The sequence below is a fragment of the Labeo rohita genome, chromosome 12, assembly GCF_022985175.1.
Source record: "Labeo rohita strain BAU-BD-2019 chromosome 12, IGBB_LRoh.1.0, whole genome shotgun sequence".
NCBI lineage: Eukaryota > Metazoa > Chordata > Actinopteri > Cypriniformes > Cyprinidae > Labeo > Labeo rohita.
Window position 1 is genome coordinate 17,734,619 of NC_066880.1, and position 18,718 is coordinate 17,753,336.

An 18,718-nucleotide genomic window follows, 5' to 3' on the forward strand; every position below is an offset into this window, starting at 1 on the left:
AATGTTTTTTCAATTACAACATTACCTTTGTCCTTTGAGAGAGAAAATAAATTCTTGGACATTTGTTGCCTTGTCCTGGTCCTGTCCAGATGTGCATCTCATCTTATGTTTCCAAGCACTGTTCAACACTTGTTCTCGGTGCTCACCAGTAGTAAAACTTTCTTTTCAGTTTCCTTTTCACTTCTGTAAACAACCAGTCACAGTAATTTTCCATAAAAAATCCTTTCCTAAGTAGCGAGTGAGCCAACAGACAGGTGTTTTAATCCACAGCGATCGACTCGGAGTGCTGTCTCTGAGCCTTGTGAAGGGCAACAGTTCAGGATTCAAATTAAAACTCCTCCCTTCTTTTCGCAGCATATCAGAGAGGGAGAAAAGAGAGAGAGAGAGAGGGATTGTGGTGGGGGGCATATTTTCCATCCAGCTGCTGGTTATAGTGTGAAAGGGGAGGAGACATTATGTTGCTGAAGGGCTTAGATCACAGGCCTTTATAGATACTGAAAAACGTATACAATACAATTCTTTTGTTTGCATATATCAAATTTAGAGCGAAATAGAACATGCAAAAAGGGGGGAAAATATATTATGGCCAGCTATCTCTATTATGACTTGAGGTTTAGGTTGATTTCACCATTAATGATGTTCATCTGAACAGTGTGTTCTGGATGTTTCAACCATCCTGTCGGCAGTGACTAGATAATGGTTTGTAAGTGCTTTTTCACAACTAATTCTTGGTTAAATTAAAATATGAATAATGTTTTAATTCTATATGATTAGAGAGGAAAGTGTGACGATAAAAGATATTACCATTCAAGTTTGGGGTCAGTAATTTTTTTTCAGTAAAATATGGAAGCCCATTTCTGCCCCTGAATAAACATTTAAAAAAAAGTAATTGCGACTTTTTATTTCGCAATTCTGTTCTTTTTTTCCCCTCAGAACTGGCAATTATAACTTGCAATTGCAAGTTTATGTTTCACATTTCTGAGAAAAAAAGTCAGATTTTTGACATATAAACTTGCAACTGCAAGAAAAAAGTCAGAAGTGCTAGATACAAACAACGCAGTTGCGAAAAAAAAAAAGTCAGAATTGCAAGATACAAACATGCAAATTGCAAGACAAACGTCAGAATTGTGAGATACAAACACGTAATTGCAAGAAAAAAGTCAGAAATGTGAGATACAAACACATAATTGCAAGAAAAAAAGTCAGAAATGTGAGATACAAACACGCAATTGTGAGAAAAAGTCAGAATTGCAAGAAAAAGTGAGAATTGCGAGATACACTCAATTGCGAGAAAGAAGTCAGAATTGCAAGATAAAAACACATAACTGCAAAAAAAGTCAGAATTGCGAGATACATACAATTGCGAGAAAAAAGTCAAAATTAAGAGATGCAAACGCAATTGCAAGAAAAAAGTCAGAATTGTAAGATACAAACATGCAAATTGCAAGGAAAAAGTCTGAATTGCGAGATACAAAAATGCAAATTGTGAGAAAAAAAAGACTGAATTGCAAGATCAAACACAATTGCAAGAAAAAAAGTCAGAATTAAGAGATACACACAATGCACGTAAAAAGTCTAAATTGCAAAATACGTGCAATTTCGAGAAAAAAGTCAGAATTGCAAGATACAAACACGTATTATGAGAATAAAAAATTCTGAATTATGAGATACACACAATGCACGTAAAAAGTCAGAATTGCAAAATACACGCAATTTTGAGAAAAAAGTCAGAATTGCAAGATACAAACATGCAAATTGCAAGAAAAAAGTCAGAATTGCAAGATGCAAACACGTAACTGAGAAAAAAGTCTAGATTTGCAAGATACAAAGACAATTGCAAGAAAAAAAAATCAGAATTGCAAGATACACACAATGCACGCAAAAAGTCTGAATTGTGAAATACACGCAATTGCGAGAAAAAAGTCAGAATTGCAAGATACATGCGCAATTGTGACAAAAAAGTCAGAATTGTGAGATACAAACACGTAATTGCAAGAAAAAAGTCAGAATTGCGAGATGCAAACGCAATTGCGAGAAAAAAAATCAGAATTGGGAGATAGACACAATTGCAAGTAAAAAGTCTGAATTGTGAAATACACGCAATTGCAAGAAAAAAGTCAGAATTGCGAGATACACATAATTGCGAGAAAAAAGTCAGAATTGCGAGATACACACAATTGTAAGAAACAAGTCAGAATTGCAAGATACAAACGCAGTTGTGAGAAAAAAAGTCAGAATTGCAAGATACAATGTACAGTACATGAAAATGCAAAAAAATGCTAAATACATTTTTTTGTTTTGTTTTAATTTAGTTATCACTTTTGAAGCAGAAAAAGTAAAAAATATAATGAGACTTTTATGTAACTTTTAATTAAAAATGTTCATTTACCATCACTAATAATACAAACATACAGTATAGTAAGATTAACATGTAATATTAACATCTAGTTTTGGTTGCTTGTGGTGTATACTGTTCCACACACCTTCAACCTGAAAACTGTGTGAACATCAAATGGACCTGGAACATGAATTTACATTTGACATGTTTTGATGCCAAAGTCCTTTTGAAGTGTCCCCCACCCCCTGTCTATCAGCACATCAGTATTCACCATGTCTTACGACCATTCCTCTGCGAAGTTCAATGAACTAAACAGATATTTTACACTAAACCAGAAAATATCCAAACTGTCCAGTGTCAAAATTTCAATGATTAAATCAACTATTAATTTTTTTTTAATTCTTTCACAAGGTTATTGCAGTTTTTCTGTCGTTCTCTTCCATTCTTCACGTACAGTGTGTTTGTGATGGGCTCCGAGGGGACTTGTGTCTTTGATCAGCTCTCTACACAGGGTTAAGATGTGACAAACATAACCAGGAGTTCTGACTAGAGGAAGGAGGATGAATAAGGCATCTCACAGATCTCTTTGGTCCTCTCAAACTAATTCTCTTTTTTCAATCTGTATCTCCTACTCTGCCCTTTTTTGTATTGCAAGCATCTTGATGATTTCAAAGTCAAAATACTTAAATGGTAAAATTTCTAATAAACATGTTGTCCTACTTTCTTCTTGATCATTACTTTGTGACTGTCTGTTTGCCTCATCACTCAGGCTCCTTTGCGTCATATCCAGATCCACATGGTATTTGTTCCTGCACTGATTTTCAAAATGATCAAAAATGTTTTTTTAATTAAGCTTAGGGGACTGACTACGCACTTACTCATAGCTAAAGACATTATAAGATTTGTCAAAGTGTGAATACAATAGGTGTATGAAAACTTTGGAGAGTTGAAATACAGCACATGAGTCATGTGGACCAATTTGTGATACTTTGATGGTGCTTTTCCGATGCAAAAAAAAAAAAACATCTTAGACCAGCCTTAGCTACATTGCTGGTCTTATAATCTCTCAGCCTGGTCAAACTGGTCTGATGGATGGCTTTCAGCTTCAGCGATGTTACAAAAACAGCCTGTTTGCTTTATTTGTAGGGCTGAATATGAGGGTGATGACGTTGAATCTGAATAATCCCCCAAATGAATATGTATCCTGAGTCAGAATCTGTAGTTGTAGTGCCTTTGGCTCTCAATACAGAAGATAAATGTGTCCTCTCATCAGAATGCGTTGAACTCCTTGTATCTGTGTGTGTGTGTTTGGTTGTGTGTGCATATTTTATCATGGCCTTTATTTATTCACTTTAGGGTTTATTTGAATCTCATTTTTCTCCAAGTAACAAGGTCAGCATTTTACTTGTAAATCGTTCATAGTTGCTCTTGTTTTGTGGTCACATTACATTCGTCTTCGTCAAAGACGAATTATTCTTTGTCGACCGATAAAGCCTCTGATCAATGTGCTGATCAACTCACATAAGGGTGTTTTTATTTCTAAACTTTGTCAGTATTTTTAGTTATTTATTTCTTTGTCATTGGCTTTCTGACTGTCATTCGCTCCTTTTTTTGTAAAAGTATGGAAGACTGCAGTGCAGTTTTTCAGTGCTTGAAATGAATGCTGTCAGATGCAAGGTCTTGGATGGATTTGCTGAAGCGTGAAATATAGCCTTGACAGTTCTGATGTGGAGAGGTATTAACAGATATACAGCACCCTCCTCTCTATATATTTAGTTATAAGATGGAAAATATATTATTCAGTCTCTCTACTGCATAAAATGATAGAAATATATATAAGATATGATGAGGAAGCAGTGCAGACGTGGAACTTTCATGATTTGCAACAAAGAAGTTTTTAAGTTTTTGTTGTTGATTTAAAATCAAAATGTTAAGAAACGTAATTTAAGATGACATGTATTACAATGTAATTACACATAATAGCTGAGTAATATTAATTAACTACGTTCTTTATATAGAAGGGATAGTTGCTTGTACTTATGTATAATTCACTTTTAGTACATCTAACGTCACCTTAAAGCGTTGCCACATTTAAATACGCATGTGGAGTAGCTGCTATGAAATCAGCATTGTAATGACATTCAGGTGTTATTTATTTTTTACTTTTTTGGCCGTACTTATGAGTCCCAAAGGGTTTTGTGACATTTTAGAAGGGAAGGCTTTGCTAAATCCCTTTGCATAATAAAGCAAATTACAATTCAACATTCTTGCACTGTTTCCTGCTTAAGATAAAATAGCTTTGATAGTAGTTTAAACACTGTTTTATGTTTAATAATAATGGGTTACACTTTAAGGTGTCCTTGTTACAGTGTAATTATACATTTAAGTACTGAGTACTATTAACTACATGTACTTACTATATGGTTAGGGTTAGGATTAGGGTTTGGTTTAGGGTTACTTGCATGTAATCATGCATAATTCATTGTTATTATAATAGTAATTACATGTAACGTGTAACAAGGACACCTTACAATAAAGTGTTACCAAAAATGGTTAATGAAACTATATAATAAAGACATCTTTAAACAGTGTGCAAACAAAACTATATATAAATGTAGGGATCCTTAGGGAAAAAAAGTAAATGAATATCAAAAGTGGTACAGTGATCTAAAAAATTACACTACAAAATAACTTAATAAAATGATGCAGTTGAAGTCACAAGTTTACATACATCTTGCTGAATCTGCAAAATGTTAATTATTTTACCAAAATAAGAGGGATCATACAAAATGCATGTTATTTTTTATTTAGTAATGACCTGAATAAGATATTTCACATAAAAGACATTTACATATAGACCACAAGAGTAAATAATAGTTGAATTCATAAAAAGACCCCCGTTCAAAAGTTTACATATGCTTGATTCTTAATGCTGTGTTGTTACCTGAATGATCCACAGGTGTTTTTTTTGTTTGTTTGTTTGTTTAGTGATAGTTGCTCATGAGTCCCTTGTTTGGCCTGAACAGTTAAACTGTCTGCTGTTCTTCAGAAAAATCCTTCAGCTCCCACAAATTCCTTGGTTTTTCAGCATTTTTGTGTATTTAAACCCTTTCCAACAATGACTGTATGATTTTGAGATTCATACTTTCACACTGAGGACAATTAAGGGACTCAAATGCAACTATTACAGAAGGTTCACACTCTCAAAGACTCTCCAGAAGAAAACACAAGGGGCGGGGCGGGGCAAAAGTGTACACATCTTCATTCTGTTCAAAAGTTTACACCTCTGACTCTTAATGCATCCTGTAATAATTGCATATGAGTTCCTCAGTTGTCCTCAGGGTGAAAAGATGGATCTCAAAAGGATCTCAAAATCATACAGTAACTGTTGAAAAGGGTTCAAATACACAAAAATGCTGAAAAACCAAAGAATTTGTGGAACCTGAAGGATTTTTCTGGAAAAATAGTGGGCAGTTTAACTGTTCAGGCCAAACAAGGGATTCATGAACAACTATCAAAACACAGCTGTGGATCATTCAGGTAACAACACAGTATTAAGAATCAAGCATTTGTAAACTTTTGAATGGGGTTATTTTTATAAATTCAACTATTATTTTCTCTTGTGTGAAATATCTTTTTCAGGTCAGTGCTAAATAAAAAATAACATGCATTTTGTATGATCCCTCTTATTTTGGAAAAGTAATTAACATTTTGCAGATTCTGCAATGTGTATGTAAGCTTTTGACTTCAACTGTAGTTTTAACTTATCATAATTATAAAAGCAATAATAATAATTGTATTGTTATTGTTTTTAAATAATTATTTATTAAAATATAACTGTATTATTCTGAGTGCCAAGCAGTATTTACCCTGTATTAAATTAGTATTGATATTGAAATTAATCAAAACACTTGAGCATTACCTTTAAAAGGGACACCTTTATACCTTCTTTATGCCTAAAAGTTTCATATTAGTGGTGATATGTACCCTTAAGGTACTCCTTTGGTACTTTTATAAACCTATTAAGTGGATAAGAAGGTACAAAAGCGTCCCTGTAAGGGTACTGCCCCAATGGAAAGCTGTTGTACCCCTAAAGGTAACATTTTTTGCACTTTTGTTCTGAGAGTAATAAGTACAAAATGTGTTAAGCACTTTCAAGAATACTGCCTCAATGACAAGTCAAGTAGTGGGATCCCATAATGTTTAACAAAATTAAGAGCAAAAAATACCAGGCAATGTCATATAGATTAGACAAAGAGAATTTCCTTTTTTTTTCCTACCGTCCCAAATTAGCACAACACCCATGGCTCTTGGGCTAACTGCTAATGTACAGTAGTATCGACTATTAATCAGTGCTGCCACTGCTGAATGGTCTATATCCAATGGCAAGTTGTATCACCAAACACATGCTGCATGTGAACATGAAGCTGTGGGGCCATCTCTATTCTTTTTCCTTCAGTACTTATGTCCTGATGCTACAAAAGCAAAAGAAATGAAGAAAAAGAGAGAAAGTTAGAAACCCAAGTGTGCCCACAGAGAGTATGGGTGGTCATCATGAGACTGCCAGGACTTGCAACAAAACTGGCAGCCTTTAGATGATAAGTTCTACCTTAATAAAATTAAAGTGCTACTGCAATGCCTAAAAGTCTTTTATGTTTGGTATGAACATGAAAATATTGATGTAGAGTAACACAGTTGAGCTAGATGGGTGTTTTATAGTGTATTTTGATTACTTTGTTCCAGAGAGAAAGAAAGAAAGAATGAAAGAAAGAAAGAAAGAAAGAACATTTTCGGTGTAAACATTTTTGATGATTAAACCAGCCATATGCCCTTTTCTAGACTATAAAACCTCTGGTGAATCGTGTGTATTTTAATGTCTCATAAACAGTCAGGTCTGTTTGAGGTCTCTGTAGACTCTCTGTCAAACTTGACCTTTACCAAGTGAAAAGAGATGCAAATAGCCAGTCACTCCACTGTGCTGAGTTCTTTATTATTGTAAATTGGTTTAGAAGCACCTGGATCCATTGAGAAAACCTGCCACTCAGCTCAGAATTTCAATAATATGATTTACTCGCTCTTTTTACTCGCTGCTTGAAACTTCCTAGGTTTCGTTTCTTTTAACCCACGCTTTGATGCGTCTAAAATCTTAGTATCGGTTCACAAACAGGATGATTATAGCAAACTACGGGATTAGTTTCACAATTGATGCGCTTGCATCAGCAAGTTTATTTTAGCTTTGGCCTGAAAGCAGATAATGTTTAAAATATCCAGTGGAATGAATATATTGAAGACACGTGGGATTTCTATGCTGGGGGACTCTTCTTTTTTTCCCTGCGGTTTAAGAACTAGATTAAAGCAGCACAAAGGTTTAAAGGTTTTCAAACTTTTAAAGCAAAATATTAAGTCATTTTTATCTTCCAGTCTGGAATATGTACATCTTAAGCGCATTAGACAGGGGGTGGTAGTGAATTTGATTGAATTGTCTATGTCGTCATCTCTCTAAATTCAGCTTTACACCAGCTTATCATTTCAGTGACGTGAGATCTTGAACTTTTTTTCTTGCTCTCTTTCTTTTTCAGCATTTTTTATCTTCTCTAACTCCCGAACTCTTCTTTTACATCCGTACCCAGAACAGATAGAGAATCTTGTTAACTGTAAATGATATAATAATAATAAAAGATAAAAATGTATAAATTGAGACAAAATCCAAATGAATAGCAAGCATGGTAGTGATCATCTAATATCACTCCACATATCATTTTTTTTATAGTACGAGCATCTGGAAAATTACACTACAAAATGAGCGTGAACAGCATGCATGTCTGATGTCATGTGAAATCTTTTGCATTTTTAAACCCTTTCCAGCAGTGACTGTATGATTTTGAGATCCATCTTTTCACACTGAGGACAACTGAGAGATTCAAACACAACAAAACTTTTTTAATTTGAAGATCAAGGTAAATTGTACTTCATTTGTTATCTGGGGAACATCCAAGTATCTTCTGTTGCTTCTAAAGGGCAGTACTAAATGGAAAAATTTCAACAAAAATAAGAAACAATTGGACATCTTCATCCTGTTCAAAAGTTTTCACCCCTAGCTCTTAATGCATCGTCTTTCCTTCTGGAGCATCCGTGAATGTTTGTACCTTTTTTAATAGTTGCATATTGTGTCTGTCCCTCAGTTGTCCTGAGTGTGAAAAGATTGATCTCAAAATCATACAGTCACTGCTGGAAAGGGTTCCCCCATTTTTGGATTTTTGAAGTCTGGAAATTTTGGAAGATCTGCTCACTTTCCATAATCTTAATCTGAAGTAATTCCTCTAATTATACACATGCAGTGATTTCAGATAAAAAGTGCAGCTGTATCTGTTTGCACATGTATTGAAAATCATCTAGCACCACATGATAACAAAGCACATTTTATAACTAACAGACGCATTAGTTCATTTAAATTAGAAAAGGCTATTTTTGTGATTGTCTGTGTTTTTGCGTTTCAAATATGCTGTCGGCGTGTAAAGTGATTTTGGGTTTTTTTTCAGCGACTTTTTTGCAGGTTATAGTTGCACTAGAAGGTGACGACAAGTGTTATTATGAGCAAGCCATTGAATCATAATTTATTTTTGTTCAGAAACAGATTGATTCAGAAACTAAACACCATTGTGTGTTGCTCAGAGATATGCAACATATGATATAGGGTTTGTTTGGAACTATTTTTGCCAGTGGAGCAAAAATAGAATAATAATGTGTATAAACTGCTAATTTCTCAGTATTCATGTCTATCCCTATTGTCTCTTCTGAAACTGTGAAAAAGTTTCTCTTCCTGATTCATCACCTAGAGGTTTGTTGCAGTGGTCTGTCGGGAAAAAGTGAGACTTGAAGTCTCTCAGGAGTACAAAAGTAACAATAACTGCTTAAAAATATCCCCACACTCAGTTGAACTCAGCTTCATTGGTGAGTAAGTGATGTAATGCTACATTTCTCTATATTTGTTTCCATGAACTAACAAGCTCATCTACATCTTTGATGGCCTGAGGGTTAGTACATTTTCAGCAAATTTTCATTTTTGGGTGAGCTATTCCTTTAAGATCGATATACCTCAAATGCATAGAGTGCAAAGTCGTATTACCAGCCATGCTGTTGGGGACCATGAAGAGGAAAATAAAAATCTAATTTACAGAGGGAGAGCCAAGAGCAATCCCCCATAGCACAGCTCTGTTCCCTCTTCAGTCTTGTTCAGAGAAAAAGTGCTGTGAATAATGAAAATGGTAGAAAGCTCTTGATTACCTTAAATTTTTTTAGAAATTTCAGAGCCTTGCAGCTACTGTATACAGGAACTATTTTCATTTTCAAGTTCACACCTGGTATTTTAGCAAGGGAAGCTGGTGTTCCCACCAGGCTTTTAACTAGCTTAAACAGCAACTTGGTCAACTATTTTCAGATGGGTAAAAACCCTCCTACTGTTACCTCATTTGATCTGTATTTGCGGCTTTGGAGCCTCTTATTAGCCCTTAAAAAAGTTGAAATTGCTAAAATTATTATTAGTATCTTTTTGTTTGTTTGTTTTTTCTTTCTATGAACTAGCAAGCTCATCTACATCTTGGATGGTCTGAGGGTAAGTACATATTTAGTGAATTACTCTAATTATTATAAGTTGAAATAAGTTGGGTTTTTTTTTTTTGCTTTGTCTTTGACTGAAATGATAACATACAGTTAACAGCCTTATTCATACAGTGCATTAAAGGGGTCATCAGATGCCCATTTTCCACAAGTTGGTATGATTCTTTAGGGTCTTAATGAAAAGTCTATAATATACTTTGGTTAAAAATTCATAAAAGGTTGTGTAAAATAACACCCTTTTTACCTTGCCAAAATCAGCTCTGCAAAAATCATCCCATTCTGAACGAGGCTGCTTTAAATGCAAATGAGCTCTGCTCGCCCCGCCCCTCTCTTCTCTCTGTGGAGTGACGAACCTTTTTACTTTAGCCGCGTTTAGCCGCTAAACTTGCTAACTAGCACATTATTAGGAAAGACCATCGCAAAGATTCATAAAAAAACCCTTATACTCACTTCTGCTGTAAGTGAAGCTGGATCACGAATGATTTGCGTGAACATACACAGATATATGTAGATCGGGAGGCGCGTTCCATTCACAAACAAACGTAATCCACTGCATCTTCAGCAGCTCAGATGTCGGGAGTAAATGACGACCACTACGTTCATTATTACATCCAGCAACACAACACCTGTCACACCCCTGTGGACTTTTTCTGTGGTTTTTCCTATGTATACCCTTATTTGGTCTTTCCTGTTCCGTCTTCAATTTTTACGTCATTGTTTAATCGTTCACATGTCTCCCTCTGATTTGTCTGTGTATATAAGTTTGGTTCTGTTCCCCGTGTGCTTGTCAATTCTTGAAGTCTTTTCATGTCGTTTTGCGTGTGGATTCCCTGCTGTTCCCGTCCGTTCCTGTTCCTTGTGTTTATTATTTAATAAAAGTGCATGTTCCAGGTCTCCTCGACCCTACTCCTCATTCCCCGCACACGACGCCCTGACAACACCTCAATCGCTTAATTCTTGTCTAACTTACATCCCTGCTTCGGCATCAAAACATGGTCGGACTGTTACAACTGATCTTAGGTAAGACTGATCTTAGGTATAGTAATTTAGTATAAGGTCAAAATTATAATTAATAGATATCACTATACTAAGTTTAGTAATGACAGAACATTCAGAAAATTGTTTCGTATTACAAGTTTTTTTTTTTTTTTTTTTTTTTTTTGTCTTTAATGTTATGTTAAAATATGAAAATAAAGCACCATCTAGTTAAATATGAACTAATTTGCACACGTATCCGGAACAGAAATCTGAACATTGGACAAAGCCAAAAAGTGAAAGGTTTTCACAGAGGGAATTTTGGATATCTGTTTGATCACTCTATAAACCAGAAAATACTGTCAGTTGAAAACAACAATTTTAACCATATTTTATGAATAAAGGTATGTAAATCAGGCAAATGATGCATTAGCAAAACACAAAACAGTTATGAAAGCAAAATAGCCAAAAAATTGACCAGTGCCTGAAAAAAAAGGTTATGTCTGTATGTGTCATATGTCATCATTCTAATTAAATACTAAAGACCTTCATTTTTGCACTCCAGTAAAACACCCATAAATCATCCCTGAAAACCTTTTGATTTAGGACAATGTGACTGTGAATCTACCAGATTAACTGTGAATCTGTTTGTTTTACTTCTCATATTAAATGCATATCAGCATATTAGAAGATATAAAAGAAGCTGCTTATTTTCTTTTTGGTGGGTGATTGTGCAGAATCCAAATGCAGAAGGTTAAAAGTACAAAATAAACTCACAAATATCAGAAAAACAAGGAATATAAGAAACAAAACTGAGCATACCAACACATAGGAAACATAGGAAGAACTGAAGTAGACAGGCTAGATTAACATGACACAATCGGACAAGAAAGCTACAAAGGGACTACAAAATGTGGCACAGGAAACACCTAAAACACAACCTAAAAGTCCAAATAACAAAAACGCAAAAACATATAACACGGTTTTTAATGCACTAAAAACAGTCTAAGTCATACATAACCTACATGCAACTACTATAAAACACTTTCTTGCACAACGGATTACTTCTTCAATATAAACCACAGCCTGAGCTGCAAACGAGGACATCAGCAGTCAGATTATGTTTAATTCCTCCAAGGATTATGTTTCATACAGCTTCGTTTTATGTTTTATATATGTATTTTTGTATGCTATCTAAGACATGCATGTTCTCTGCTCATCTCATGAGCATGGCGTCACTCTCTCGCTTTTCTTTGCCCTCTGATTTTAATGGTACTGGAAGAACATTATGCACATGATTAGATGTAAAATCTTTTTATCTGCTCGTGACAGTAATATTGGATGAGAGGATCACACCCTGAAAAGCCATAGTGGTTAATTAGTGGCATAGCCCAAGAAATCATATAAATGTCAGGGACTGTGTGAGCAGACAGCTCCCAAAAGGAAAGTGCCATGTGAATGCCAACAATAAATGATATCGAAATGAGAATCTGTATCTGATTTAGTGGATTTACAAGCGTCAATTTCGAAATAAAAAAGCTAAACTAAGCAAATAATTTTGTGGATTATAAGAGAACAAAAAGAAAGCTGTTTTTGTATTTTTAAACACTGCCTTAGTTAACCTGACATCAGCATATTTTCACTATGTGTAAAGAACCGCTAAGAAGATGATATAAGATGTGAGCAAGGTGATGCAATTCAAACGCAACTTTAAAAGTACAGACTGTCGCATTTGTACGTGTTTCTGTGTGTAAACTTTTTTGAGTGAATTGTAACTATGGAAGATTTTTTGGGGGTGATAAGTGTTGGCTTTGGAATTACTCGTAGATTAATGAGAAACATTACGAGAACAAACTCAAAAAGAGTTCACCCAAAAATGAAACTTCTTTAATTACTCACCCTCATATTGTTCCAAACCCATAAACCCTAAGATTCTAGTAGCTTCGTAAAATTACGGTTGAACCACTGATGTCACATGGACTGTTTTACCAGTGTCCTTACTACATTTCTGGGCCTGGGAACATTTTAGTTTCATTGCTGTCTATGGAGGGTCAGATTTCATCAAAAATATCTTAATTTGTGTTCTGAAGATGAATGAAAGTCTTACGGGTTTGGAACAACACGAGTAATTAATGACAGAATTGTCATTTTTGGGTGCACTATCCCTTTAAGGTAGTTAAATGGATTTATAATTCAAATCAATCATCCAACATACATTTATATGTAAAACAGACAACATGCATATATTGGAGGTAATTTAGTATTATATACTATAAATAGGGTTATTATAGTTAGCTAAAATGAAAAGTAAAAATAAAACAGAAAAACATTTTCTTTAATTTAAATAAAAATAAACATTAAATTAAAAAAAATAAACATTACATTATAAAATAATTTCCTTTTAAGTTAGAATAACTTAAACTTAAAATAATATGAAAAAAATTTAAACGGAAAATATAAAAATAAAAACTAATTCAAAATATTAATAAAAAAGTAAATATTATCTCAATGACACTAAAATAACACTGTTACTTAAGCCATGCAACCTGACAATCTTTACACTTTCAAAATGTCTTTATTTGTTTAGAACAAAATTACATTTAAACACACATTTGTGACCCTGGATCACAAAAACATTATTTTTTCAAAATTGAGATGTATACATCATATGAAAACTGAATAAATAAGTTAGGATAGGACAATATTTGGCCGAGATACAACTAAATCTGAGGGTGCAAAAAAATCTAAATATTGAGAAAATCACCTTTAAAGTTCTTCAAATAATGTTCTTAACAATGTATATTACTAATCAAAAAGTTTTCATACATTTACAGTAGGAATTTTACAAAATATCTTAATGGAACATGATCTTAATTTCCTAATGATTTTTGCCATAAAAGAAAAATCCATAATTTTTACAATGTATTTTTGGCTATTGCTACAAATAAACCCCAGCGACTTAAGACTGGTTTTGTGGTCCAGGGTCACATTTACACATGAATCAGCTTTATTTGAGGCAGAAAAGTAAGATTTCTAAATAAATACAACAGCATCATAGATAAATCAGCATAACCTGAACCTATAACAAATCTAACTGTGAGATTACTAGGAATGTTTATCATATATAAAATCTCAAGTTACAAATGGTGCGCACATTTTAAAAAATTGATTTAAAATCATACATATGTCTCATTGCTAACGTGTTTGTTATGATTACACTGGTCCTATGGACTTTAGAGAGTTTAGACCATTTACAATCAGACCACTGAGTTATGAATTCTATACTGCTTGTTAAATAATTTCTATTTCACAGAAAAGCCACGCTCCTACTGGGTCCATTGCTGGTGACACCTACACATTTTATAAAACATTCATTAGCTTCATCTGTGTGACTGTTATTGTGCTTACTGTGAAGTTATTGATCGCCTTAAACCCTCTGCAGTATATATTTGTGGCACTCTAGGATTGATATACATGTTGTTCTGAGCAAAGGTAAGGTTTAGATAACAACTTACAACACAAAGAGTCAATAATCAGTGCTAAGAAAGTGACTGGTTAAGGAAAGAGTGATTGAGTTAGAACGTCTGAAAATGAGTTAAGCACTTTACAAGCACAGTAAACCGTAAAGGTGCATGAATTGTTTAATTTACACATAAATAAGGGACTCTAAATGACACTTCTAATCAGTATTTGAATAATTAGCAACCTAATTCTCATCTTCTATTCCTCTTAAAGCATCTGAAGTAACAGATTATGTTGAGGTAGAACAGAGACACCTACAGACCGATGAGGGGAATCCTGATATAATTTGCTTTGGAACATTCAATCTATTTAAAAAGTTGGCCGGGTATTTAACAATTAGTGCAAACAATTCATTAGCAATACTAATTCTACTTTGTAGTTTATAAAATACATTTCAGATTTGGTTGACTTGGCAAACATCCACAGGGGTTATAATAGTTAACATTTTGTTTCAACTAGTAGTTTGTACCAGTAAATCCTATACTAAAAAGTCAACTATACAGACAAACTGGTCACTGAAGAAAAGAGACTGAGACACTCATCACTTGAGTTTGAAAAGGCACTGAGCATAAAATCTGGAAGACTTGCTTTCATATATAGATACAATGGGTCAAACCCAAGTAAACTGTTGTTATTATAAATCTGATATATAAGCTTCACGACTGTTTAAATAATACATTCTCTGATGTAGCCAGATTTACAACTGGCCATATCCATTCATGCCATTGTTCCCTGCTGGAGTGACGGTGACTGAATCGAGAAAAGGACGGAGTGCTTGCCCAAAAGGTCTATGGAGAAGGAAAAGTGTAATTCAGAAGTGTAATTCAATCCAGTTCTGCACAACAACAACATTTGATTTAAATATTGTAAGGGCAAACTTACGTAGCGAGCACCTCAGACGGGAGGTCAGTGATGTATGAGGGAATCTTAGTTCCTGTTAAAAACTGTGCAACCTCAGAGCTGAAGGTGTTACAGTTGTTTTCAAAAAGGTGGTATTTTTCAGGTCTGTGGAAATAAAGAATTAAGTACAGGTTTGTACATTTAAACTGACATTTTTGTGCCACTTCTGCATATTCTACTTCATCTCTGCATGTTAAACTAGGAAAATACACTACCAGTCAAAAGTTTTTGAACAGTAAGATTTTTAATGTTTTTTTTAAAGAAGTCTCTACTGCTCACCAAGCCTGGATTTATTTGATCCAAAGTACAGCAAACACAGTAAAATTATATTATATATTTTAATGGGGTCATCGAATGCAAAGTTCACTTTTACATGTTTGAACATTAATGTGTGTTGGCAGTGTATGTACAAATCTACCCTACAATGATAAAAATCCATGCAGTGGTTTTTAATTAATCTGTAAAAATAATATCCCCTTTTTCAAATCAAGGCATTCTCAGATGCCTGTTGGTGTAGCGTCACACCACAATAGGTGATTGACTTGAGCGTCTTATGCCGGAGCAGGGATGTAAGTTATACAAGAATAACTCAGATTGAGCGATCGAGGTGTTGTGTTGCTGGATGTAATAAACATAGTGGTGAACATAGTGGTCGTCATTTACTCCCGACATCTGAGCCACTGAAGATGCAGTGGATTATGTTTATTTGTGAATGGAATGCGCCTCCCGACCTACATATATTTGTCTATGTTCGCGCGAATCATTTGTGATTCAGCTTCACCTGAAGACGTGAGTATAAGGGCTTTTTATGTATCTTTGCTATCGCCTTTCCTAATAATGTGGTAGTTAGCAAGTTTAGCGGCTAAATGCAGCTAGAGTAAACAGGCTCGTCACTCCACAAAAAGAAAAGAGGGGCGGGGCGAGCAGAGCTCATTAACATTTAAAGCAACATCAACCAGAATGGGATGATTTTTGCAGAGCTGATTTTGGCAAGTTAAAAAAGGTGTTATTTACACAACCATTGAGAATTTTTAACCAAAGTATATTATAGACTTTTCATTACGACCCTAAAGAATCACATCAACTTGTGGAAAATGGGCATCCGATGACCCCTTTAAAATGTAATTTATTCCTGTGATCAAAGCTAAACATGATGCGTCACATGATCCTTCAGAAATCATTCTAATTTGCTGACTTGTTCAAGAAACATTTTTTAATATTATTATTATCAATATTTAATACCATTTTCAGGATTCTTTGATGACATTTATCTGAAATAAAAAGCTTTTGTAACATTACAAACTATACCATTCAAAAGCTTGGTTTCAGTATATTATGTATTTATTTTTTGGGAAAGAAATTGTTACAAAAGTAATACTTTTTTTAGCAAGGATGCTTTAAAAGTGATGATAAAGACATTTATAACATTACAAAAGAATTTTGTTTCAGATAAATGCTGTTCTTCTGAACTTTTTATTCATAAGGAGAACCTGAAAAAATTCTACTCAGCTGCTTTCAACATAATGATAATAAATATTTTTAGAGCAGCAAATATTAGAATGATTTCTGAAGGATCATGTAATTAGAGTAATGACGCTAAAAATTCAGCTTTGAAATCACAGGAATAATTACATTTTAAAATGCATTCAAGTAGAAAAATATATTTTAAATAGTAAAAATATTTCAAAATTTGACTGTTTTTGCTGCACTTTGGATCATATAAATGCAGGCTTGGTGAGCAGAAGAGACTTCTTTAAAAAATATTAAAAATCTTACTGTTCAAAAACTTTTGACTGGGAGTATATACAGTTTCCTGTTAAATGCAAAAATCAAAGAAAGAGATACTGACCTGTAAGTGGACTCCCTGAGTGAAAACAGATATTCCTGAAAAAGTTCCTGGGGAACTTCTGTGTTTCCAAGGTCCACTATGGAATCAGGCATACCTAGAATAGTACCACCCTAAAACATGACATCAATTCATGATTATGATGGCTTATTAGGTCATATTTGACGTCTCTAACAAACCTAAGACAAGCTTTTACTTTTCAGATATCTTGTGAAACAAATGCCTCATTAATATCCCTTGATCATCTCTTACCGGAAAGCAGCTTGTAATGCCTCCTCCTCCATAGAAAAACTCTTCCCCATAAATCACTATAGAGGTGTGCCTTAATTTAGTAATCCAAGAATAATACATTAAAATACAGACATGATAAATTCAGTTGTTTAATAAATTTAAACAAATACAAAATATAAGCATTTTCACTAGTCTCAGCCCTTTGGACCCCACTGTATATTTAATTCTGTTTTTATTACAATAACAACAATAATAATAATAATAATTTTTAAATACTCACCATATTCCCTCGACTTGCTTTCCTGTCAAATTAGATATATAAGAATTGCAATCAGTAATTCCATTACATATTTCCAAAGGTGACATTAAAAAGGTATTTTTCTGTAAAATTAATACATCTCTATTCTAGAAGCATCACTAACTTCTCTGAACAAATTTAGACGACTATCTGCAGAACTTACCTAACATCATGGGACTCAGCTGACGGGCCAGTCCTTTTGACAGATCATAAATGTACAAATTCACATTGTAAGAACTTCCATCAGCCATCGCTACGACTTTATACAAACGTGTTTACAAACAAAAACGCAACTCTACAGCTAGCAAACGGAAAATTAGCTTAAGTTTCTCGCTCTGATTGAACTCGGAAATGTAGACTTCACTGTTTTGCTGGTTCACATTTCCATAATCGCATTAAACATTAACACGAGTATTGCATTCGTTGTAGTTTTAAATTATTTCAGGATAATAATATACCACGGTTTGTTGACAAATCCGCCGCAGCGTTTACGTCCGCCTCGTCACAGTGACTCAAGATATTTCGATACCGGTTATGACAAATGTGCTTATTCATTGGGGACCCGACCAATGGCAGTTCAGATACATCGGCTAAACATCTGTAATATCCTCCAAAACGCTAGATGGCGAATTTTATAAAAAAAAAAAACAAGCATGACGGTGATCATACACACCACAGAATCAACTGGTAAGCGGAGTCATGTTCGGGATTCGGTTCGTTTGAACAGTTCATTTCAATAAGCCGGTTCAAAATCCCGATTTAGCGACTCCTACCTCATTAAATCGTCCCCGACAGATCTGAATTGTAACTGATTTCATGTAACCTGGATTACATAATCAGTATGTACTTGTAATTATATTAAATTACATTTTAAAATACTCGTAATCAGACTACAGTGACTTTTTATGGATCACATGATTACATATTATTTACACAATAGCAATAAATTATTCAAAAATGACTGATTCTGCCTCTTTCCATCTTTTAAGTT

At 34.1% G+C, this 18,718-nt stretch overlaps 2 protein-coding genes across 2 annotated transcripts in view; both read right to left on the reverse strand.

Moving 5' to 3' along the window:
• shisa8b (shisa family member 8b) overlaps positions 1-299 on the reverse strand; it is a 34,007-nt gene extending 33,708 nt beyond the window's left edge. The window contains exon 1 of the mRNA XM_051125054.1: positions 26-299. The gene's annotated coding sequence lies outside the window, so the exon portion shown is untranslated. The remainder of the gene's footprint in view (positions 1-25) is intronic.
• Positions 300-13,489: 13,190 nt separating this feature from the next.
• Positions 13,490-18,400, reverse strand: desi1b (desumoylating isopeptidase 1b). Its single transcript, XM_051125052.1, has 6 exons — positions 17,891-18,400; positions 17,710-17,731; positions 17,451-17,520; positions 17,202-17,311; positions 15,335-15,457; positions 13,490-15,240 (listed from the first exon to the last, which is right to left on the reverse strand). The coding sequence occupies exons 1-6, from the start codon at positions 17,976-17,978 to the stop codon at positions 15,150-15,152; spliced, it is 504 nt and encodes a 167-aa protein (XP_050981009.1). The 5' UTR covers positions 17,979-18,400; the 3' UTR covers positions 13,490-15,149.
• Positions 18,401-18,718: the final 318 nt, after the last annotated feature.